This window comes from Podarcis liolepis (genome assembly GCF_965112155.1).
Source record: "Podarcis liolepis genome assembly, chromosome: 2".
NCBI classification, from domain to species: Eukaryota; Metazoa; Chordata; class Lepidosauria; order Squamata; family Lacertidae; genus Podarcis; species Podarcis liolepis.
The window spans coordinates 5,127,691-5,151,861 of record NC_139555.1 but is presented as its reverse complement, the minus strand read 5'-3'; the positions used below and the strand labels follow the sequence as shown (position 1 = coordinate 5,151,861).

Sequence of the window (24,171 nt, the reverse complement as noted above, 5' to 3'; positions counted from 1 at the left end):
GGCTGTGTCCTGGGGAGGAGGGTCCCAAGGACCCGATAAACCTGGAGGCCACATTGGGCCCCAAGACCTGAGGTTCCCTTCCCCCTGCCCCACACCACACTGATCTTCTGTAGTAAAGTCTCACCAATTCCTCTTGTGAAGTAATCTTGCCTAAGAGTGATGCACAGTCTCTCTCTCTTTGTGGGAATGAGGGAGGTATTTCCTAGTCTGTCTAGGAACCCACAGCAGGTGGGTCCCTTGCAACTGGAGCTAATCTATGTATATATTTTCTTTTATCTAGGTCAGTTTCCCAGATGTTGAAAAAGCTGAATGGCTCAACAAGGTGAGAATCAGTCGGCTGAATTGTTCCTGCCCAGCCATGGCAGCATCATGACAGTGCTAACATCTCTCTCTCCCTCCCTCTCCCTCCATGCTTCCCCCACGGCATGGTAGATCCTGGCCCAGGCTTGGCCCTTCTTTGGCCAGTACATGGAGAAGCTGTTGGTGGAAAACATTGCTCCAAGCATCCGAGCCTCCAACACCCATTTGCAGACCTTTACATTCACCAAGGTTGACATGGGAGAGAAGGTAATTGTCAGCTGAAAAATAAATTTTAAGGGAGAGCATGCTCCAGGGGACAAGTCCATAAATAAGGGGAAAGAAATAATTAGATTTCATCCCATATGTCCAGAGGGTTTCCTCCCCACCCCAGACACACCTTGGGCTAGTATTTATTGAAAGCACTGAATGATACATATTTTTAATGCATCGCTAGTGCCATGGATTTTTTTCGCCTATTGGGATGCTAGCAGTAGTCTGTACATTTTTTCTTAGTTTATTTGAAACCTTACATTATAATCCTGCAGGAACATTTTATGGTCTTGCATTTTGTATCGCTGCGGAAAATCCAATAATAAGATTTTGTGAATCCAATCATTCTGCTGCGTAATCATTATACTTGCTCCTGGGGTGGTGGTGAATCCTTATTAATGGACCAAGGACCACAATCTTATATCTTGCCTTTTCATCCTAGTCTTATCATCACTATCTTATTTATTTCCTTCCAGCTTCCACAGTTGAGTTAGAGCTACATATGTTTTGCAGTTCTGTGATTGTTGTGTGTTTGTTGGAGGGCTTAGTTTCTAGAACAGAAGCCAGTGCTTTATTAATATACACATTGCGTTTCTTACGCTGCCTTTTTGCGGTGGGGGGGGGTTGTTAGGGTGGGTGGGGCCTCCTTACTCAAATCCAAGGTCCTTTGTGCTGGCCTCTAGATCTTCTGCCCCTTTTCCATTTATTTATTTATTTATTTATTTACTTACAACCCTTTTGCTGGAAGCACTGTAAAGCTCCATGCTGGTGGAGACCCCCCACCACCCAGTTTCATTTGCCCAGAAACACGTATGCATATAATCTAACTAGTGTTATCCAAATTTGCGCCGTGGGCCTGTATCCAAGGTGTTTAAGTAGCAACAACATTTCAGCCAATACACTAAAGCTTTTTTTTTATTTCTAAATGAAGTTTTCTGGTCTCTGTGACTTTGATGAATGTTGTTGAAAGCTCAGGTTCCCTGGGGTGGTTGGGCAGTACTGTCAATTGTTCACGTTACAGGAATCTAACCTAATTCTGTGTTTCTCCCTCTTGGCTAATGTTCTCTAGCTCCTGGTCCTCTAACCTTAGGGTTGCCATATTTCAAGAGGTAAAAATCCAGACACAAAGTTGCTGAGCCCACCGAGCCCCGCCACCGAGCCCAAGCCAAAGCCTGGGTTGTCCACGCCTGAGCCTGAACCAGAGCTGAGCCAGAAATGTGCAGGAGCCTAATTTCAGTCCTTCTAGAACCATTTTACCTCTTGGTGGGTCTCAGTCGACCCACTGAGCAGCAGCAGTGTCTTGGAAGAGGGATCAGAGGGTTATCCCAGAGGCAGGTATATCGTTGGCAAAGCTTTGACATCCACGGACCATCAGTTTGCCTTAACAGAGATTGCTGGGGAGTGAGAGGTGGGGCATTGCCTCCCTTGTTTTAGTCTCTTTTTATTTTTATTTGCTTAAACAACGACTCTTCTTCTGCTCCTAGCCCCTCAAGGTCATTGGAGTTAAGGTTCACACTGGCGTGAACAAGAAGCAAATCTTGCTGGACCTAAACATTAGGTAAGTTCTAAGGTTTTCTTACGTTCCTGTGTTAGCTTCATAAATGGAGCAGAATCAAGGCGGGATGGGGCGGGGGGGGGAGCGGATTGCTCTTTATTGAATGGCCCACAAAGCACTTGTCACTCTGACAAGCTGCAATTTGGTACCTGAGCATTTTTCTACACCCTTTCCCGGAAGAGCGCATGATCTGAGGGCAAGTTGTGTCCTGCACTGCGGAGGTTGAGCTGCACTGCAGAGGGAAGGTGTGAGCGCTATTGTTCTCATCCCCTGCTTGTGGGCTTCCCAGAGGCGCCAGGTTGGCCAACGTTGGCACAGGTCATGTGAGCTGATCTAGCGGGGGCCTCCTTGTGTTCTTATGTCCCTTTCCTTTTTTGCAATCCCTCTGGCCCTGTCACAGCTGACTTTCCTTTAAAGAGACAAGTCACTTGCAAGGGGGAGACAAGGGAGAATCCGTTGCTCTTCTGTGAGGCTCTGCTTTGGGTGAAGATAATGTTTCTTCCTATGCAGAGCCAGAGACTCATTCATGCTGCATTCACGGACCATACTGGATATCTGCAGTATCTCTTCCCCACACACCTCCTGGCCAAAAGAGAGGGGCAGGGTAGGACAGGAGAGCATACAAAATCAGCAACCCCTGAAAAAATGGTTCAACAGGGGGGAACTGTTCCCTTTTAGGGCCTTGGTGTTTCATTATTGCAGTGTCTTATGGCTTTATTTGGTTTCTGGGAGCCTCATGCTAGTCTCTTGCTCTCTCTCCCTCCCTGTAACACAGCTATGTGGGTGACGTCCAGATTGATGTGGAGGTCAAGAAATTTTTCTGTAAGGCCGGGGTGAAAGGCATGCAGGTAAGGTGGTCCTGTTTTTGGCTTCATAAAGGTAGGCTAGAAATCTCAGAGGCTGATACGGTTCCCAGTAATGGATTTGCCTTTTTAGGGACAGTTTGGCTTCTTCTTCTTTTTTAACCCAAGGAACTTCTCCTTTGCCATGGTGCAGGATCAGTCCAAGCTCCCAGCAACCGCAGGCCTTCCTTCTTATCCATGGCTTTCCTTGAAAGGGTATCATTTCCACCCAGTTCCTTAATTCCTTTGAGCTACTATTTAGAAAGCGCTGCAGCTGCAGGAAGGCAGTGATGAAGGCCTCCCTAGCTACTCCTGGTAATTAAAAGCAGAAATCTTTGGGCGCCCCTTCCCTTCCCTTCAAGAAGCCGCATGTGGAGGCAGCCCTCCCTCCCTCCCTTTCCTCAGCCTCCCACAATCCCTGAATTGAAGCGTCAATCTTGCCGTGGGGCTGTGATTTGTGTGAGGCTGCCCCTGCATTAGTGGCTGGCATGGTAGGTGCATCATTTGTACCAGATGCTGTTGCCTTTGTGTCCTCTGCTTGTCCCAGAGCACAGGAATATGAGAAACGACTAAAGCAGCATTGACTGAGAATCTGACCTCAACCATCTCTTTTTCTCTCAGCTGCACGGCATGCTGCGGGTCATCTTGGAGCCCCTCATTGGGGACGTCCCAATTGTCGGGGCGCTCACCATGTTCTTCATCCGCCGTCCGGTAAGTTTTCTGCCACGTCCCATTCTGGTTTTGCAAATGTTGGGAAGGGGCACTGACCTGTGCATAAGGTAGAAGCCAAATCCCTCACTATGGAAATGTTGGGCAACCGCTCTTTGGTTATTATCAGTACTTTTCAAGCATATCTCTTGAGACCACAAAAGCTAGAAATTTGCCCACCCCCACATTAATGAAAGCTTTTACAGCCGCGGGTAACAGCACCATAGGCAGAATTTTCATGCTGTCTCCCTAAAAACATGCAGGGGAATCAGTTCCTACATTCACTGGTCATTCCAGTGCAGATGTGATGCACATGAGTAGAAGTATTGGTTTGCAACTGGTAAATTCTCTTATTAAAATGAAGTACAGGAGGATTCATGCATTTTTGCAGCTGTGAGATCTCCCAAGTAATTTTGACAAAACCCCACAGGAGTTATTAACTGAATTTATTTATTTGTCCAAGGAGCTCTGGGTGGCTTGGCAAGGCTCTTGTGCGGTAGGTTAGGCTGAAAGAGATGGCGAGGGGCCTGAGGTCACGCAGTGGGCTTCAAGGCTGAATGGAGATTTGAACCTGGATATCTTCAGTCCTGATTGCTTCTTCCCAACCCCCCACCCAAATCCACCCCCACACCCAGTATTTCTGTAACTGGTTCTAAATCACACCTCTCCCTTCTTTCCCAGACTCTGGACATTAACTGGACTGGAATGACCAACCTCTTGGACATTCCTGGACTGAGGTAAATGCTTGATGATTGACGATAAAACCAGAGGTGGGGAACTTCTGGCCTCTGGACTTGCAGCTCTTGTAGGAGGCCGGAGAGGGTGTTGTCTTGTTTGCTTCCTCCATCAAAATTTATTGCTCTGGTAAAAGAATGAGGCTTCTATGTTCTCAAGTGCTTCTTCTCTTGGAGATAACCAGAGCAGCTGAGTGTGCGAGAAGGGTAAAGGGGGGAGACTTCAATCCTAACCCTAGTGGGGTTGGCTCCACTGAAGTCAATAGGACTGGTGAGGAGTGCAATGGAAAACAGGTGAGAACATTTGAGAAGAAATTGGTTGGTGGGAGAACTGGGTCTTGCTGGAGAAGAACTTTCTGGGGTGCAGTGGGACAGAAAGGTATTCTGGGAGATTGGAGGGGCTGCAGGGTGGCAGAAGGATTTGCTGGGATGTCTCCACAGTGGCGATGGGCAAGAGGCAGGGTGGTGTATACTGCATTAAAACAGAAGGCTTTTCTCTGCAGCTCATTGTCTGACACCATGATCATGGACTCCATTGCCACTTTCTTGGTTCTCCCCAACCGCCTGCTCATTCCACTGGTCCCCGATCTCCACGAAGCAGCTCAGCTACGCTCCCCGATTCCCAGGGTAAGGCAGGGCCTGGGGGAGGGGGTTATCCTTGTGAGTGGGCCAGAGCCCTGCGCCTGACGCATGCCTCTCCCCTGCAGGGTGTCGTCCGTGTCTTTCTGAGGGAGGCCAAGGACCTGCAGTCCAAGGATAAGTACATCAAAGGGATGATTGAGGGCAAGTCAGACCCATACGCCGTTGTGCGTGTGGGAACCCAGGTCTTCACCAGCAAAGTCATTGATGAAGACCTCAACCCAAAGTGGAATGAGATGTATGAGGTAATTGGCTGCCAGCTGAGGTGGCAAAATTGAGTGCAAACCTTTAGGGGGACGCTCAGCCCCCTTTCTTTCTATCCTCCCTCCTTGGCTTAGCTTGTCCTCTTCACGCAACACAACTGTCATTCCTTTCCTTTCTCTGTCTGAAGAGGGCCCCTCCGGCCTGCACAATAGGTGGTGTCTGCTCTGACCCCCCACCTCACTATCCCCACAGTTCATTGTACACGAGGTACCGGGGCAGGAACTGGAGGTGGAGCTGTTTGACAAGGACCCCGATCAGGATGACTTCTTGGGCAGGTGAGAGGCTGGCTGGGCTCTGTTTCCAGCTCTATTAGACTTGGAGGCTAAAGAGTTAGGCAGAGCCAGTTCAGGCTCCAGAGTCATTGGTTTCATCTCCAGCTCTGGAAATTGGAGAGCCAGTGTGGTGTAGTGGTTAAGAGCGGTAGACTTGTAATCTGGGGAACCGGGTTTGTGTCTCCGCTCCTCCACATGCAGCTGCTGGGTGACCTTGGGCCAGTCACACTTCTCTGAAGTCTCTCAGCCCCACTGACTTCACAGAGTGTTTGTTATGGGGGAGGAAGGGAAAGGAGAATGTTAGCTGCTCTGAGACTCCTTCGGGTAGTGATAAAGTGGGATATCAAATCCAAACTCTTCTTCTCTTCTTCATGACGGGAGATGGGATCTCTATGGACAAGGGTCACTTGATGTGCTGCACCTTGGGCTTGAAAGCGAGGAGACAGCACTTATGCAAATGTTACCACCTTCTTTTCTTCCTCAGGATGAAACTGGACTTTGGAGAGGTGTTCAAGGCTCGTGTGCTAGAGGAGGTGAGCGCAGAAGGGGGGACAGTGCTGGTTTCATACATGGTGCCAGACAACAGGATAGCCTTTGAGTTTGATATCTGATCTGTGGGGAAGAATGGTGTTTCATCATAGATTGGTAAACAGGTGGTGTTGAAGTCTCTCATGAGAAGAATGGTGGGACAGAGGGAGGGGGGCAGAGGGGGCCATATCATGTAGATCTGGGCAATATAGTTAGAGGGAAGAGTCCATTGGCTGTAAGTGTGATGGTACCTCAGACTCAAAGTCTGTCCCTGTGCTCCTAATCCTCTCCCTCTTTCTCCCACCTGGCAGTGGTTCCCTCTGCAAGATGGTGGCCGGGCTCGTGTGCTCCTGCGCCTGGAGTGGCACACCCTCATGTCAGATATCTCTAAGCTGGAACAGGTGAGTGTAACCTTCATCTAATTTGACCTGGAGGCCAATTCAGCTCAGGGGATGTGTCTGGAGTTGGCTGGGCCTGAGTTGATGCTTTTCTGAAAAAAGCAGGAAGATGCCCAGTATTGTCTATTCTGATTGGCAGCAGCTTTCCAAGGTCTCAGGAAAAGTTCTCCCTACCCCCTTTAATCCTGAACCCTTTTAAAATGGGGGATGCTTGGGGTTGGTTGAGCAAGTCTAGAGCCCCCCCCCCCATTTTTTCTATGAGGTATTTCCTTGAAGAAGAGTTTCCTCAGAAATGAGCAATATGTGAGGAGTGGACAGTGACCCTGGGTGGAGGATTCCAAATTCAGACTCCCAAGTCATATCGTAACTACAGCAGGGAAATCAGGACTCCTGGTTCTGTTTCCATGAGGCAAGTCGGATTCTGTGGGAAACTGGCTTGGAAGACCTAGGGGCAGAATCAATACTTGGACCTCTTGTGTGGTCTGGGCTCAGATGAACAAATCAGTAAAAGAGAGATGGAAATAAAAAGATATCCTTTGGAGAAATCTGTGTCTCCCATTGTTTGTGTCTCCCCAGTTTGTTTGTTTTTTTGGGGTGGCGTGGGGGGAGATGTCCTTCAAGGTGGAAGACAGCAAGGTATCTTGGGAAGAAACTTTATGTTTGTTTTGCTTCTTGTGTGCCGTTTAAAGGTTCTCCAGTGGAACAAAACTATCTCCTCCAAACCAGAACCACCATCAGCAGCCATCTTGGTTGTCTATCTTGACAGGGCACAGGAGCTCCCAGTGAGTAGTCAGAAACCTTGATGATACAGGCTTCCTGATCTCTTCTAGCTGGGTCTGGTTGGGGTGGATAGGTTGTGTGTTTAAATGTCTTACTTTGTCATATCCCAAAACAGATATAAGTGGGGTGGGGTGTTTAAAACAAGTATTGGAATATTCTTCTTGATCAGGAATGAGGAACCATTGGTGCTTCATTGTTGGACTCCAGCTCCCATAGTCAGGAATGATGGGAGTTGTAGTCCAGCAACATCTGAAGGGCCACAGATTCCCATTCCCTGTTCCAAATAATAGATGTTGAAAATGCTAGCACTTTCCTGTATTAATAGGTTTTTCCCACCTCCCAACTCCGTGCACAGCTAAAGAAAAGACTCCACACATTCCCAAATTTGATGAAGAAGAAAATATTAAAGATGGCCCTTTCCCTTCAACAAAAGTGGGAGCTTGTTGTTTATTAAATTGTAAGCCACCTTACACTTAAGAGAAGGAGTCCCAAGTCTCCAGTTCCTTGGCAGCCCTATTTAACCTGCTTTTAGATACAGTATTTGGGATTTGGCAAATAGCATGGCATAATTGTAAGGGGGCCACCCAAAATGTGCTTCTGTGTGCTCTTGCTGTCCAGCTTCATAAACTGATGGCAGTTTTTAGGGGCTTCTTATTAGGCAGCACCAGAATAACAACAGGTAGGTTCACACCTGGTGGCCTAGAAGGTGCAAAGTGGCACTTCCATGCAAGCTGAGACATGGGCAACTAGCTCTTTAAAATAACCCTCCTCCCCAGGATAAGTAGCAGTAGAGGCTTTGGCAGAGACTACCCCTTGTTACACAGCAGTGCTGTTCACTTCCATTTACTGGAGCTCAGAAATCAGCAGCCAAGCTTCGTAAGGGAAGAACTCGTGACAGAGCCTGTGTTTCTGTTCATGTGGGAGAGGCAATAAGGAGCCCTTTCTGTCTCAGAGTGAATGAAGGAAGGGAAGGGCTTTGCCAAACTAACTTGTTTTGCTGATGCTGTGAAGGTGAAAGAGCCCTTTGCTTGTTTGTCAGTTCACGCAAGAGGGTGAAGCTGGAGCTGGTGGCCCTTCAGCTCTTACTCTGCAACCCTTGAGGTGTTGGACACCAGTTCCTATGAGCGCCAGCCAGCATGGCACCATGATGGAGTGTATAGTCCAGCAACATGGGGAGCGGGCAATGGGTTCCCTGTCGCCACCTGGCACAATTTAACCAAGGAATTGGATGTTTCATTGAGCCTCATCTTAGGCCAAGAAGGAAAGAGTGGGGCCTCTTAGATATGTTGGGATAAACCTGAGTGCCTGGCGTGCTCTGGTCCATGGGGTCACGAAGAGTCGGACACGGCTAAACGACTAAACAACAACAAACCTGTTAAGGGCGGTACAGTTCATGGATAAGTTCTGTGTCCATCATTTCTCTCACCTCATCGTGTACGTAGCTGAAGAAGGCCAGTAAGGAGCCCAACCCCATGGTACAGCTCTCCGTTCAAGATGTCACCTGTGAGAGCAAGGTAAGGGCTTAATTCATTCTTGTCTCTTAGTTATTGCTCATTGGACACCTCCAGGGGTAACCACTTGGGGTGCTGATGATGGGGTGCATGCAACAGTCACAACGGAGGTGGCAAGCTTAAGGTACCTGGCAGGTTTTAGCTCCCCTTCTCTCAGTTTGGTAACATCCCATCATAATCCAGGTCTTGTTGCTTTGTGCACTGTATCACAGGCCAGGATGGATGGTGCAGGGGGGTTCTGGCTATAACCTCCACTTACTAATTAATAACAAGTGAGACACTTATTGGGACGCAGGTGGTGCTGTGGGTTAAACCACAGAGCCTAGGACTTGCTGATCAGAAGGTCGGCGGTTTGAATCCCCGTAACGGGGTGAGCTCCCGTTGCTCGGTTCCTGCTCCTGCCAACCTAGCAGTTCGAAAGCACGTTAAAGTGCAAGTAGATAAATAGGTACCGCTCCGGCGGGAAGGTAAACGGCGTTTCTGTGTGCTGCTTTGGTTCGCCAGAAGCGGCTTAGTCATGCTGGCCCCGTGACCCGGAAGCTGTACACTGGGTCCTTCAGCCAGTAAAGCAAGATGAGCGCCGCAACCCCAGAGTCATCTGCGACTGGACCTAACGGTCAGGGGTCCCTTTACCTTTACCTAAGATACTTATTTCTTTATTGTGTTTATTTCCCACCTTGTCTCCCCTGCCCCCTCTGCATTTTATCCCCACAACAACCCTGTGAGCAGGGTTAGACTGAGAGAAAGTGTTACCCAGGAAGCTCCATGCCTCAGAGGGGATCGGAGCCCTGATCCCCCATTACCCAGTCCAGCACTTTAATTGACAGCTGCTTACTGAAGGGCTTCTCTGGTGGAGTTGGGTCAGGACATGGCTCATGGCTGCTCCTTCCTCTTCTTTTGAGTGTAGCAGCTTCAGGAAGTCTTCTGCTTGAATGATTGATGTTCCACAGAAATGGGTGCTGTTTCTGTTTCTTACCTCTTCACTGTCATTCTCCCCCTCACACCGCCAGGTTGTCTATAACACGTCTTCTCCTGTCTGGGATGATGCCTTCCGTTTCTTCTTGCAAGACCCAACCACTCAGGACATTGATATACAGGTAGGCTCCCCCACCTTTCCCAAAATGCTTCCCATAGTTCTGCCTGCACAGAAATGCAAAAGCTGTTTTCACCCTCCGGCAGGTCAAAGACGACAACCGCCAGACCACCCTGGGCTCCCTCACGATCCATCTGTCCCGTCTTTTGAGTGCCGACAATCTGGTTCTTGACCAATGGTTCCAACTGGAGAACTCTGGACTCAACAGCCGCATCTACATGAAACTCGTTATGCGGGTAAAACACTTGACGATTGCGGACTTAAAGACTTATTGCATCTCTGATGATGATGATGATTCACCTATTCACCCTTCCATGCCAGCTCAACAATTACTGCTCAATGTTCTTTATTTAAAAATGCAACAAAACAAACAGCATTTTGAGCTTCTTTTTCAAGAGTGAGGAAGGGAAAGATATACTCTACAGAATGTATGAGCTGCCTATTTTGATTGCGGGTAGAGGCCAGGTGGCTTTCTGAATGGCTGTTACTCTTAGTTGGATTTTTTTTGTCTCCTTCCCTTCTCCCCAAGATGGAACCATGGATGGGGAATCTGTGGCCCTCCAGATGTAGTTCAACTCCCATCAGCCAGGGCAAGGATGGAAGTCCACCACCCCTGCCTTACGGACATGTGATACAGGGCCACAAAGGAGTGAAGAAAGGACCCGGAATATAGCATGGGGCTACTAAGCATTGAGCATTAAACACAAGTGGAGTCTAAAGGCAAAACTTTGGAGATCTATGAGTGAATCTCCAGCTGCATTTTCTTTTTTGAAAACCAGCTGTTTGAGAGAGGGTTCCTTGCCCTGAGCTATCCGTTCCCCTTCTTCACTGATTATCCAGAGTCAGTCAAACATGCCAGTGTTTGTTATCTGGCCCTGCAGTTACGTTTTGTCCTCTTCCTTCAACAGGCCGATGCTTCCTAACTATTTTGACTTTGCTTCCTAACCTCATGCTTCCCTGTATGCCAATATTTCTGTAGATCTTGTATCTGGATGCCCCTGAAGTTTGCCTCAACACCCGGCCATGCCCCCCAGGGAATCTGAATGTCACTGAGGGTACTTATGTTGGAAGCAGTGTTGACAGGCCTCCTCGCCCCGCCAAGGCCAGCCCCGATGCTGAGTTTGGCACTGAGGTAAGGTCGTCTCCTTGAGAGAGTTGATGTTTCCTGAGCAGCAGCAGGAAATGATGTAATGTATGTATTTATATATGTCCATCCTGCCCTTCATTGATTTTACGATCCCAGGATGGGTTATATATAAAACCACAGAAGAATAACAAACTACAGAAAAGTTCATAAAAACAGCAGGAGCAGACAGAAATATCTAAAACAAAGAAACCAGTCACAAACAATGGTGCTGAATAATAATGCTATAGACAGTCTCATCAGTTAACAGTTCCGCTTCTTTCAGTAAAAATAACAGTACAAAGTTGAAGGACCCTTCTGAATCACCAGTTTTATGTTCTTTATTTATATATTTTAAAGATATGAAAGATTTTAACATAAATTGCATAAATATGGATTTCCCCCTTCATATTTAGCTTGGCTTTTTTGAGTTTTGATGAAATTTTAATTGATTACAGCAAAAATATTCTTATCTCATTATAAGGATTCTTGGATTCTTATCTCATTATACATGACTAAGCCATTTTTCACCTTCTCACCCCTTGCCTTTTCCTGTAAGACCTATTGCAGTCGTTAAGAGTCGTCAACAGGCTCATCTCAGCTATCTGCCAATCACCCATTCCCACCACCCTTCTGAGTAATACCCCTCCCCACCTTCTCACTATATAGAAGGATCTGGCAACTTCTGTTTCAGTGTATCTGAAGAAGTGTGCATGCACACGAAAGCTCATACCAAGAACTAACTTAGTTGGTCTTTAAGGTGCTACTGGAAGGAATTTTTTTAGCAAAAATAATGGTATTACAGAAGGTAGGTGCTCCAACTTCTAATCTTAGTTGATTTCTGCCTCGTTCAGTTACTGTGATGAAAATTATTGTGTTGCTCTCGTAAAAACCTAGGATGGTTTGGGGACCCCAGAAAAGCGAGATAAGAGACCTGTTGCTTTGTAGGATGATGACTGCCGTTCCCTCAGGCAAGTTCTTCTTCTTTTTCTCTCATCTTCCCCTCAGAGTGTGATTCGCATTCACCTGCTGGAAGCTGAGAATCTGATTGCCAAGGATAACTTCATGGGGGGGATGATCAAGGGCAAATCAGACCCTTATGTCAAAGTGCGCTTGGGGGGCCAGAAGTTCCGAAGCCGTGTCATCAAAGAGGATCTCAACCCCCGTTGGAGCGAGATCTATGAGGTGAGAATGCACGCAGACATGTCAAGCTTGGATCTGCTGGACCTTCCGGCCTTGGCTGGTGGTGGTGGTGGAGTGTGGGTTTAATGGGGAATTGTTCTGCAACAGAGTCAGATTATTTTAATTGGAACAGAACTGATACATGTCTTCCTTGCAATCAGATGGACGAAAGGAAAGCACACAACAGAGCATTGCATATTTCTGATTTGGACACACACCTGAGAATAACTACAGTATAACGCAAATTGTAGAAAACCCAAATGAAGCCTGTTCAGGTTTTTACTTTGGTTCTGTACAGAGCAAGGATGGCGAACCTATGGCTGTATAGAGGTGGTTGGATTCCAACTCCCATCAGCCCCAGCCAGTATGGTCAGGGATGATGGAGGTGGAGTCTACCAGCATCTAGACTCCCAACCCCTGTCTAGAGCGTCTGTCAGTCAGTTTCAGCATTTTTTACTTCTGCCTAGTAATTACATGGATGGCGGCTAATGGATTGAAGTTGAATCCTGACAAGACAGAAGTACTGTTTTGGGGGGACGGGGCGGGCTGGTGTGGAGGACTCCCTGGTCCTGAATGGGGTAACTGTGCCCCTGAAGGACCAGGTGCGCAGCCTGGGAGTCATTTTGGACTCACAGCTGTCCATGGAGGCACAGGTCAATTCTGTATCCAGGGCAGCTGTCTACCAACTCCACCTGGTACGCAGGCTGAGACCCTACCTGCCCGCGGACTGTCTCGCCAGAGTGGTGCATGCTCTGGTTATCTCCCGCTTGGACTACTGCAATGCGCTCTACGTGGGGCTACCTTTGAAGGCGACTCGGAAACTACAACTAATCCAGAATGCGGCAGCTAGACTGGTGACTGGGGGCGGCCGCCGAGACCATATAACACCGGTCTTGAAAGACCTACATTGGCTCCCAGTACGTTTCCGAGCACAATTCAAAGTGCTGGTGTTGACCTTTAAAGCCCTAAACGGCCTCGGCCCAGTATCCCTGACGGAGCGTCTCCACCCCCATTGTTCTGCCTGGATGCTGAGGTCCAGCGCCGAGGGCCTTCTGGCAGTTCCCTCATTGCGAGAAGCAAAGCTACAGGGAACCAGGCAGAGGGCCTTCTCGGTAGTGGCGCCCGCCCTGTGGAACGCCCTCCCATCAGATGTCAAAGCGATAAATAACTACCTGACATTTAGAAGACATCTTAAGGCAGCCCTGTTCAGGGAAGTTTTTAATCTGTGATATTTTACTGTATTTTTGGTTTCTATGGAAGCCACCCAGAGTGGCTGGGGAAACCCAGCCAGATGGGTGGGGTACAAATAATAAATTATTATTGTTGTTGTTGTTATTATTATTATTATTATTACATACTTGGAAGTTCTTTACATATAGAAGTTTCCACATCAACAGGCGGTGCTCACTCACAGCTGGGTGGAGTATTTGGACGCACAAACGGCCCCAGAATGGAAGGCCATAAAACCTAAATGCAATGTTTCAATCTCAGCTTACCATAGAGGATTCTCAGTGCTGTATAAATGCCACTAAGACCAAAAATATTCAGAAATGTCATACCATCTAAAGGGTACATTGTACAGGAATGTGTCTTGTCTCTCAGCTCCCTCTTCCAAAATAATAAAATCATCTGAAAGATCAACTTGGATATGTCTTCAGCGATATGCACTCAGCTTCCATCTGCAATGTGCCAATGGGAGCCTGAAGTGAAATATTTTTGCATTGAGCTTCTGTATGAATTCCTGCCAAATCCCACTTCCTGCTGGAGCCAAAGATAGAAACCAATAGTCCCAAATATATGCCCTTCATCTTTTGCTCCCTAGAGGATATAGATCTGTCACCAGGAATCTTAAAATGTTATTTATACACACACACAATACAACACATTCATTTACTGAATCATGCACAGACACCCATTGCCAAGAAGTCTAAGATAGATGTCAGCAGAGAATTGTCTCCAAAAAAAACAGCAAGATAAAATAGGCAACAGATCAATAAAGCATTGCTCACTCTCACTCTCGGTTAACACCCAGCCTCTCCAGGTATGAACCTAGTTTCACAAACTTGGCCCATCTTTGAGGACATAAAAGCTATGGTTTAGAAATATTCATAAAAAATCTGCTGTCTGGTCTTTTTTAATTTTAATTTTAATTCACATCATAGTGCTGTCCAATGTTTGATTGGCTAATCTAACCAATTATTTGGCCAAACATGAAAGCCTACCTAGGCCCTTTTGAAGAGGTAGGGGACAGAATCCAGGAAACCAGGTCTCCCCCCCCCCCCGCCACCTTCCATTGCTGGCCTAATGAGTGTGTTTGCTTTCCAGAGCCAAGATCAGAACAAACCTTGGCTTTCACTCTTAATCTACTAAAGTTGATCCCTGAATGTGTGCTGCTTCTGGTTTGTGTGACTCTGTATGGTGACCCACTTTGCTATATCCTCCAGGTCATTGTGAGTAACGTCCCAGGGCAGGACGTGGAGTTTGATTTATATGACAAAGATGTTGACAAGGATGACTTCCTGGGAAGGTAAGTCTGGAGCAAAATGAAAAATTGTACAAGCCAGAAACACGCTCACCTCTCTTCCTTTGAGTTGCCCGAGTACCCCGTGACATGGGAGGAGGGAGGAAAGCACTCCCCTCCCTTCCTATAGATGTCTTCAATCCCACAGCCACAGAATTTATACTGGTGAGCCCTAGTAAATCAGAGTGAAGCAGAAAACACCTAAAGTCAAGGCATTTAAGGGTGCTTCCAGATGGGTGTTTGTTGTGCAATTGGTGCTCTTTGTGCATTCAGAGGTTTTTTTGCAGCATCCACATGATGTCATTGGCATCAATGTGCCAATCTTGATTTATACTTTCCTCAGAAAATTTAAGAAAAACGTTGCCAATGACTTGCTTTCAAAATGTGAACCATTCCTTTGCAATATTAAGACCCCATCTGGATGCAGCCATAGTTATTTATTAACAGTGGTGCCTCGCAAGACGAAAATAATCCGTTCTGTGATTCTCTTCGTCTAGCGGTTTTTTCGTCTTGCGAAGCAAGCCCATTAGCGGATTAGCGCTATTAGCGGCTTTTAGAGGCTTATCTGCTTATCGGATCAGCTGATAAGTGGCTTAGCGGCTTAGAAAAGGGGGGGAGGGGGGAAAAACCGCAGGAACTCGCAAGACATTTTCATCTTGCGAAGCAAGCCCATAGGAGATTCGTTTTGCAAAGCACCTCCAAAACGGAAAACTCTTTCGTCTAGCAAGTTTTCCGTCTTGCGAGGCATTCGTCTTGCGGGGCAGCACTGAATTTACAGCTTTATAGGTGAAATACAGCTGCTTTTCAATCATCTTTATGCATTGGCATTAATTGGGAGTGGATTTTGTTTCTTACACGGACATTGGGTAGAATACTGCCTCTACATTTGTCTTTGTGTCTTCATTAGCTTAACAACTAGACTTCGTTTTCTTAATGAAAGCTGAACATTCATGGTAGGAGCCTAGATATCTCCATAGCTCCCACTCCCAGTGGATCTGGGCTCATTTTTAGGGGGCGCCAAGGTGGTTGAGTTTTTTCTAGGGAGCTGCTGAAAACACGTGCTGCACCGACAACCTTAAAAAGCGCTGAAAACGCGCGCAGCACCAACTCCCAGTCCGTCCAGGGTCTGCCTCAAGGAAGGTTCTGGAACTAAGTTCCAGAGTGTTTTGACTGAAATAAGGGCCTGCCCTCCACACCATACTAGAATTGGAGGACCCAGGGCTCTGAATGTGAAGCTTTGCAGACTGGGTTGTAAGTTTATGTTTCCAAGAAATCACTAGAATTGAACACTCTGGCATTTTTTACATCCTTCTTTCGCATCCCTGCATCAAACCACTCTCACTGGCCCACCTTTGGGCCTGTGAATCAGGGCAGGCTGCGTGAAATCTTGGAGAGCTGCAGCTAAACAGTATATGGAGCAATTGTCTCGCTCAATTTAAGGCAGTTTCCTATGTTGTTGTTGTTGTTTAGTCGTTTAGTTGTGTCCGACTCTTTGTGACCCCATTGACCAGAGCACACCAGGCACACCTGTCTTCTTTTGTCCATGGAGTTTTCTTGGCAGGGATACTGGAGTGGCTTGCCGGTTCCTGCTCCAGGTGGATCACATTTAGTCGAAACTCTCCACTATGACTTGGCCGTCTTGGGTTGCCCTGCACAGCATAGCTCATAGCTTCTCTGAGTTATTCAAGCCCCTTCGCCACGACAAGGCAGTGATCCATGTTACCAGACTGCAAGTTTACACCTTCTGTCGACGTTTAGTAACTCCTAGTAACCTGTGCATGGATTGCAAACTAGGACCATGCCCTGTGCTTCGTGTCACCTGGATCATGGTGTTAATTCAGTTTAGTAGAACCTGTGACAGAAAGAAAGCCATTTGTCCTTCTCACTCACCTCTTCCTCCTCCATCCCCTTTCAGGTGTAAGATCCCTCTGAGACGAGTGCTAAGCCAAAAGTTTGTTGACGAGGTAAGTCAGTGGTACCAATGGCACTGGGAGGGCGGGCAGGAGATGTGCAGCAGCTGTGCTGGTCTTACCCCCTGCTCTTGGTTTCAGTGGCTCCCCCTAGAGGATGTGAAGTCAGGACGGCTCCATGTGAAGCTGGAGTGCTTGCCGCCCACGCCCAGTGCTGCTGAGCTGGAGCAGGTAATTGGAGAGAGGAGGGAGGAGCATTGAGAGAACTGCCCCATAGGGGTGGAGGTTGGGGTTGTTAGCCTCTAGGGCAGCTTAACACTACTAAAAACTATACAAGCATTATTTTTTATTATTTTTTATAAAATGTTTATTGAGATTTTACACAAAAGAAAAACAGTATGATAAAAAATACAGAAAAAAACAGACATTTAAAAAAGTAGAAAAAAGGGGGGGAGAAATAATCCATTTTTCAATATCTTTAGGTTCATTTGCTTATTTCCTTGACCTCCTCACACCTCCCCTTTTTGTATTCCCGTTTATTAAATCCTTTCAGCAAATCCTTACCCTTTTTCATTTATCTTTACTCTATATTCTTAACCTATTATAACTGTATAGTAGTTAAAACTATACAAGCATTAAAAGCAAAGCACAAGTCCTCCCCAAAGGCTTTCAAACTAAGGTTAGGCTACTCCACTCTGAAAGGAGAGCTGCTCCTCAGATTGCCCGCTCTAGAGGAACTAACACTGAGTCTGAGCGCTGCTAGTTTTTCAAAGAATGCTTCACTCCCAGTGAAAGAAGTACTCTTTTTACTTCTTGCACAAGTAGTAGGAGGACTTTGCAAAATAATAACAACTGAGGGACAGGGCAGGATGCGTGCGCTTACCTTGGGAACACGAGGTTCCTTTCAGGGCCTTCTGGAGTGACCATGAGAGCATGCCATGTCTCGTGGTCACTTCAGAAAGCCTTGTCAGTAAAGACCACGCCACTGCGAGGGAACGTGGGTTTTTCTAATGTTTTAAGAGCTTGTTTTTGGCTTTAGGAAGGCCTCTCGCTTGCTCATAGCAGTTCGGGGTTATTTGAGCACAAGATTCCTGCCTCACAGGGCTTCCTGGAATGACCGTGGTCCCTCCAGGAAGCCCCGTCCATCTTACCAGCAAAGAGTCCTGCAACTTGTTCAGTCTCTATGTTAAGCATAACCACCTTCCTCAAAAAACAGATTTTTGAGTTTCTTTTTTTTTTTTTTTAGATATTTATTGAAAGTTTTAGAATTGCAAAAGAAAACAAAGAAGAAAAGAAAGAAAGAAAAAACAAAAAAGACAATACAGATTAATAAAAATCAAGATCAAAAAATAACACAACACAATTTTAAAAAAAACAAAAATATGTCGCAAACATTTAAAAACAAATCCAATATTCTCAACTCTCCACTGTCATTACCTTCTTTCTTTGACCTCCTCCTCCTCCCATTTTTGTATCCTAGTTGTTAATTGTCGCAGCAAATCCTTTCCATATTTCGTAATATTCTGTCATTTCTTTACCTTAATCTATCTTAATCCTATCTTATTAGGAAAACCTTAAAACTTAAAACTTAAATCTTATTTTTACCAATTTCTCATGACCATAATATTCTTACATAATTCTTTAAACATTTTTACTAGAGCCAAATAATTTCGTTTCAACATCTTTCTAACATTCATCAATTTTATAAAACACAATAAAAAAGAAAGATTAACAATCCAATCTTCATCCAGCGTCTCTTCCTCCTGGACCTGGGTTTTGTCAGTCCTTTCTATCCCATCAATCTGGCGCATTACCCTGCAGATTTTTTAGTTTCTTGAGGGAGGTGGTTGTGCTTAAGCAAAACCATGTTTTCTCCCAGTACCCTCATAGAGGCATAAATGAAACTACTCTTTTCTGTTAGGTCAGACATTTGGAAACTGTATGTCCAGCTCCAAAGATATTAGAGCTGGGAGAGGGAACTTGGGGCAGCCACAGGCGGTAGGTTTTCAAAGGGTCTGCCTGTCAGGCCAGAGCTGTTTTCCCTGACCTGGTGCCCTCCATATGTTTTTGGGCTACAACTCCCACCATCCTTGGCCATGCTGACAGAGGCTAATGGCAGCTGGAGTTCAACAACATCTGGAAGGCACGAGGGGAAGGCCGGGTCAGAGTTACAAGAGTTACAAGAACAAGGCCAATTCATGTGACCGTTGCCGGGGATCTTCCCGCTGACAACTGCCTCTTTTTGATGCAAGAAGGCCATCTTGTGATGAATTGTTCACATGATGAGTGCAGATTACCAAACTATCATGTGACAGTCATAGTTTTGATGGATGCTGTGTCTAAGCATAGTCCTTAATGTGTTCCACTTTTCACAGGTATTGATGGTGAATAGCTTGATCCAGACACCAAAGAGCGAGGAGCTGTCATCCGCCCTGCTGTCAGTCTTCCTTGACAGGGCCACTGACCTGCCGGTGAGTGGCAGTACAGATCCCCTCTCCCTTCTGGGGCTCTGAGCTCCTTTCACAGGCCGAGAGAGCTGGGAAGCTGCCAATCACTCCTTGGACATCCTAAAGAGCTCTGTCTCCTTCAGGTCTAGCAGAGGACTAATGTGGAATATTGTATTGGACCTTAACTAAGGATCCTTTACTAAGTCCCAGCTCAGCTGTAGACTCCTGGCCTAATTATACAGCCTGTTAAATGTATAGCTTCATCTGTGGTCCCCCTTTCCCTTTTAATACTAAGCAGGGGGCACTAGTGCGTTGAGATGGTTTAAAATCACGCCCCCATAAACATTGGGCGCCACCTGGAAGTGTTTTCTTAGCCTAAGTCTCATTGCTGTGCTGGCGGGGTGATTTTCACTGGGATCTTGGCTGGGAAGGGCAGGGTTTTCAGTTTATTTTGCAAATTTATAAACCACTTCACAGCTGTGAAAGCAGCGTATAATAATGCAAAATTAAATGCAGCAATGCAGACTTAAAGCAATGTTTCTACAATTGTTCAGTTAGACCTCCCTCTCCCTTTTGCTGCAGTCTGCACTTCATATTAAATTAAAAGCAAGCCAGGAATGGCTCACTCGGTGGGGCAGAGCCACAGCAATGGGCTTCCAGCAGCAGCAGCAGCAGCACTGATGCTGCTGTCCAGAGGAAGCAAGGTTGGGGTTGTGTGGCCCTACCAGTGGGAGTGCTGGATGGGATTGGCCCGAGCACCTGCACAGCCCAGACCTCTCTTCTTCCTCACTCTTCCTACCCCTCCTGGTCAGCAACAGTGATGCTGCTGCTGGGAGGCTATTGCCACAGTTCTGTTCCACCCAGCAAACCACTCCTGGTTCTGGAGGAGGAGGGAGCAAAAGGCAGTCCTTTCCCTGTCTTACCTAAGCCATCCTAGCTCCAATATAGGAAATCAGCCAGAAGCGTAGGAAATTGATTGAAGCGATACAGGGTACAGCAAGATAAGGCTGGGGAGCTACGAAAAACAGACTCCTTCCATCTCCACTGTACAAATGAACAGGGAAGGCACAAGGATTAAAAAATTATGCACTGCTGTGTCACCATTACATCAGTTTTGCCCCTTGCTTGCATGCCCTTGGGAAAGCCACTTGCTTCCTCCACCTGTATGAAAACAATATATAGAGGTGCTTGACAGTCCTTACAAGAATACATAAGGCATGTTCAAAAACAGAATATAGGGCTTCCCACTGGAGCAAATTGTTGGCCTGCGCTACGTGCTTAGACATGCTCAAAATACACACAGTGTCTACTTATAATCGAGCATGCTAGAAACTCTCAACCATTTTCTCTTTTCCAGCTGCGGAAGGGTTCAAAACCCCCAAGTCCTTACGCCAGTCTCTCTGTCCATGGTGTCTCCTACAAGACCAAGGTGAAGGCGAGGGGGAAAACATGGTGGTTGTTTCAATAGGGAAAGGGTTGTGCTGGAGTGAGCAGTGAAGAATTGCTTTGGAGCAGGATGTGGTTAGGTGGCACATGAGCAGTCTAAGGAAACTGGCAAAGAGGGTGAGGTTGAGGGTGAAAAGATAAAGCCACAATATTACATTCACCCTTATTTAAAGGGCAAGGACTTCTTGTCAGTTGATCTCCATTGAGTCAATTGGGTCAATTCTGTGTCTGGGGCAGCTGTCTACCAGCTCCATCTGGTACGCAGGCTGAGACCCTACCTGTCTGGCCAGAGTGGTGCATGCTCTAGTTATCTCCCGCTTGGATTACTGCAATGCGATCCACATGGGGCTACCTTTGAAGGTGACCCGGAAACTATAACTAATCCAGAATGCAGCAGCCAGACTGGTGACTGGGAGTGGCCACCGAGACCATATTACAGTGGTCCTTAAAGACCTTCATTGGCTCCCAGTACGTTTCTGAGCAAAATTCAAAGTGTTGGTTCTGACCTTTAAAGCCCTAAACGGCCTCAGTCCAGTATACCTGAAGGAGCATCTCCACCCCCATCATTCAACCCAGACACTGAGGGCCTTCTGGCGATTCCATCACTGCGAGAAGTGAGGTTACAGGGAACCAGGCAGAGGGCCTTCTCGGTTGTGGCACCCGCCCTGTGGAATGCCCTCCCAGAAGATGTCAACTATCTGACTTTTAGAAGACATCTGAAGGCAGCCCTGTTTAGGGAAGTTTTTAGTGTTTGAAGTTTTATTCTGTTTTTAGTGTTCTGTTGGGAGCCGCCCAGAGTGGCTGGGGAAACCCAGCCAGATGGGTGGGGTATAAATAATAAAATTATTATTATTATTATTAAGTAACAAATAAAACTTTAAGAGCACTTGATCATTTGGGGACATGGCCATATATTAGTGTATGGTAATGTAACAGTATTTTTTTCTTTTTTTATTCTTACTTTTTTCTTTCTTTTTCCTCACTCTGTCTTTTTACAAATGAAATTCTCTTAATAAAATATTAATTTAAAAAAGAGCACTTGATCATTAGTCCCAAAATGTGACGTCAGTATTTACGTATCAATCCTCATTTTTAATCTACAAAAATGTGCACTGATCACATCAGATCTTATCCTAAATTGGTAGCATAAAGATGGGAGAACTAAGGTTTGAGCATATTTTGAATTATTTTAAAATAAGAAGTATTTGGAAACCCTTACTGAGCTATAGATAGCTCTCCTGCAGTGATAGTGAAAATGAGTGTTGATAGAAATAGATTAGCCCACAGGTGGAGCAGAATATCTGAAGCATTTTTACCTGGCTGTTTAGCCAAAAAAGACTCCCAGAACAACACATCACAAAAGTTTGGGAGGCGGGGTGAGAAAGTAAATTCAAGTACTAGTGCTTAGTTAAATTGCTGTAACAAAGGGAAAGAATAGCTTCATCAATCAACTATTCTTATGTAACTTAATCTCAAGGCAGTCATCTAAATATGGTTTGAACTAGCTTTCCCCTCCATTCTTAGTGGGATTTGTTTTATACTGTCTTATAAACAGCTGGCTAACCTCAAATTGTGATATTTTCTTCCCTTTTGTATTTTCTAAATGTGGAGAGGTTTTATCACGGCCTTGTGTCTCTGCCCTCAGGTCTCCTCTCAGACTGCAGAGCCAGTGTGGAATGAAGCTTTTTCCTTCCTTATCAAGAGGCCCCATGTGGAATCGTTGGAGTTGCAGGTAGCGCTTTCTCGCTCTCCCCCCCCCCCCCCAGAATGCCTGTCCTCCTTGTTGGGTAGAACTTCTGGTCTCCCCTGCTACAGTGGGGCAGTCTGCAAGCCGCAAAAGCCACAAAGCCACTTCCGGCCTGCCCAGGAGGTGGGGTTGCGGGCTTCACGCCCACCCCCCGCGAGAGCAGGGGAATCCCGGCCGTGTCTGCCCTATTTAGGGCCGGCGCAGAGGGGGCTCACCCTCTTTTCGCCAGCTAGCCCCCACGTTTTCCCGCCCTCCCTCCCTTTAGGTAGGTCTCTGACTTTGCTATGGACTTCGGTCTGTCGCCGCAAGGGGCATGGTAGGAATTTTTCCCAATTGGCAATTTACAGCCATTTGGTTTTTCGCCTACCTCGTAGCAACTCGTCACAACTCTTCGGCATTGGCGGTAGGCATTGGTAAGAAGGGGTTAAGAGGATGTGGGGGGGGGAGGAACGCCATCACCTCCCCCCAGTGAGCGAAGGGTGGTCCGTTAAAGGACTCCGGGGGGCGTGGCCCTGTCCGAAGCCTATGGAGTTGTGGGCCAAAGGCACGCCCCCGAGCGGTGACCCGGGGGAGCTCCTAGTCGACTTGCCTCGGCAGGAGACTCCCCCGATATAGTGTTAACCCTTCCCCGTGTCTCCAGCAAATGGGCTGGAGCCGGATAGTCGTTAGGACCAATGGCTAAGCCAATGCCTCTCATTCCTGAATTCAATAAAGTTGTGGCCTAATTCGCCCATTTAACCTTAAACCATGGTGTCTCGTGTCTTTATTTATCCTGGTGGGGGGCGGGAACTCGCCACGCAAAAGATATGTTTACGGCCTAATTCACACCACATCAGGTGAGAAAGTCAAAGCCATTCTGGGAGCTGAGCACTTCATACTGCAAGAGTGGATTTCTGTGCTTCAGCCAAAACTCACTGGATGGAGTTACGCAAACAAGTCACTATACTCTGAGCCTTAGACCTCTTACTGGGTACTTGTAAGGATTGCTGAGATAATATACCGTATTTTTCACCCTATAGGGCGCGCCTAGTTTTTTGGGGGGGAAATGAAGGGGAAAAAAATATTTCCCCCCCAGCCGCGGGGCTGGGGTGGGGGAAGCCCAAGCTTCCCCCGACCCCAGCCCCCAGAACAGGCTGCTGTCCGCAAACTCAGAAGGCTTGCGGATAGTAGCCCGAAGCCCGGGGTGCGCTACGGAGCGCACCCCAGGCTTCGGGCTGCAGGCTGCTGTCCGCAAGCCTTGGGAGCCCGGCGCGAACTCCTGAAGCCTGCATTCGCCCCATAGGACACACACACATTTCCCCTTCATTTTTGGAGGGGGGAAAGTGTGTCCTATAGGGCGAAAAATACGGTAGGTGGCTTGCCCTGAACTCTGAACCAGTGGTGGCTGGTGCCCTTTGGGACTTGTAGGTGGAGCCAGAGCAGATGACAGGCAGAGCCCCCCCCCCCCCAATTTGTCATAAGTAAGAAGGCAGACAGGTGGGAGCTGGCTGGGGGGAGACTGAGCTTGGTGGGGCAGTGCCCCACACATGCTAATGGACCAGCCTCCATGGGCCAGATCCTTATCAGGAGCATGTTTGCAGGCCAAATTTGAGAGGTGGGTGTGGCTTTCATTCCATCATGTTCAAAGTGTTTTGAAGTCCTCATGTTAGGACTTCAAATACCTTGCAAGGAATGAAAGTATTTTCTTTTGTGGTTTAGCAGCAGAGCCCATGCAGGTTTGCTGCCCGGGAACCCAAGAGCACAGGGGGTACGTGTGAGCTCTTGGCAAGCCAGGACAGGGAGCGATGGCTTGCAACTTGCTTCCTTTCAGCCCTTCCCTCTTCTGTGAGCTACATCCTTGCAGGGCAGGGAAAGGAGAAGAAGCCTTGGAGATTTTGCACGTTCTCTCAACCCAGTTCCCA

The 24,171-nt window shown here is 47.0% G+C and overlaps 1 protein-coding gene across 3 annotated transcripts in view; it reads left to right on the top strand.

The window, feature by feature from the left end:
* Window positions 1–24,171, top strand: part of ESYT1 (extended synaptotagmin 1) — a 63,255-nt gene that overhangs the window by 27,502 nt on the left and 11,582 nt on the right. For 2 of the 3 annotated variants that reach the window (XM_083484431.1, XM_083484432.1), the window contains exons 2-24: window positions 281–322; window positions 433–567; window positions 2,055–2,128; window positions 2,901–2,973; window positions 3,589–3,678; window positions 4,357–4,412; window positions 4,913–5,036; window positions 5,117–5,293; window positions 5,505–5,587; window positions 6,069–6,117; window positions 6,424–6,513; window positions 7,200–7,292; window positions 8,733–8,804; window positions 9,812–9,898; window positions 9,981–10,130; window positions 10,874–11,026; window positions 12,026–12,202; window positions 14,644–14,726; window positions 16,636–16,684; window positions 16,772–16,861; window positions 19,006–19,101; window positions 20,435–20,506; window positions 22,169–22,255. In XM_083484431.1, the coding sequence (XP_083340557.1) occupies window positions 281–322; window positions 433–567; window positions 2,055–2,128; window positions 2,901–2,973; window positions 3,589–3,678; window positions 4,357–4,412; window positions 4,913–5,036; window positions 5,117–5,293; window positions 5,505–5,587; window positions 6,069–6,117; window positions 6,424–6,513; window positions 7,200–7,292; window positions 8,733–8,804; window positions 9,812–9,898; window positions 9,981–10,130; window positions 10,874–11,026; window positions 12,026–12,202; window positions 14,644–14,726; window positions 16,636–16,684; window positions 16,772–16,861; window positions 19,006–19,101; window positions 20,435–20,506; window positions 22,169–22,255 (2,202 nt within the window). Of the gene's footprint in view, window positions 1–280; window positions 323–432; window positions 568–2,054; window positions 2,129–2,900; window positions 2,974–3,588; window positions 3,679–4,356; window positions 4,818–4,850; window positions 5,037–5,116; window positions 5,294–5,504; window positions 5,588–6,068; window positions 6,118–6,423; window positions 6,514–7,199; window positions 7,293–8,732; window positions 8,805–9,811; window positions 9,899–9,980; window positions 10,131–10,873; window positions 11,027–12,025; window positions 12,203–14,643; window positions 14,727–16,635; window positions 16,685–16,771; window positions 16,862–19,005; window positions 19,102–20,434; window positions 20,507–22,168; window positions 22,256–24,171 lie in introns of all 3 variants that reach the window. The other variant, XM_083484433.1, reaches the window with a different exon arrangement.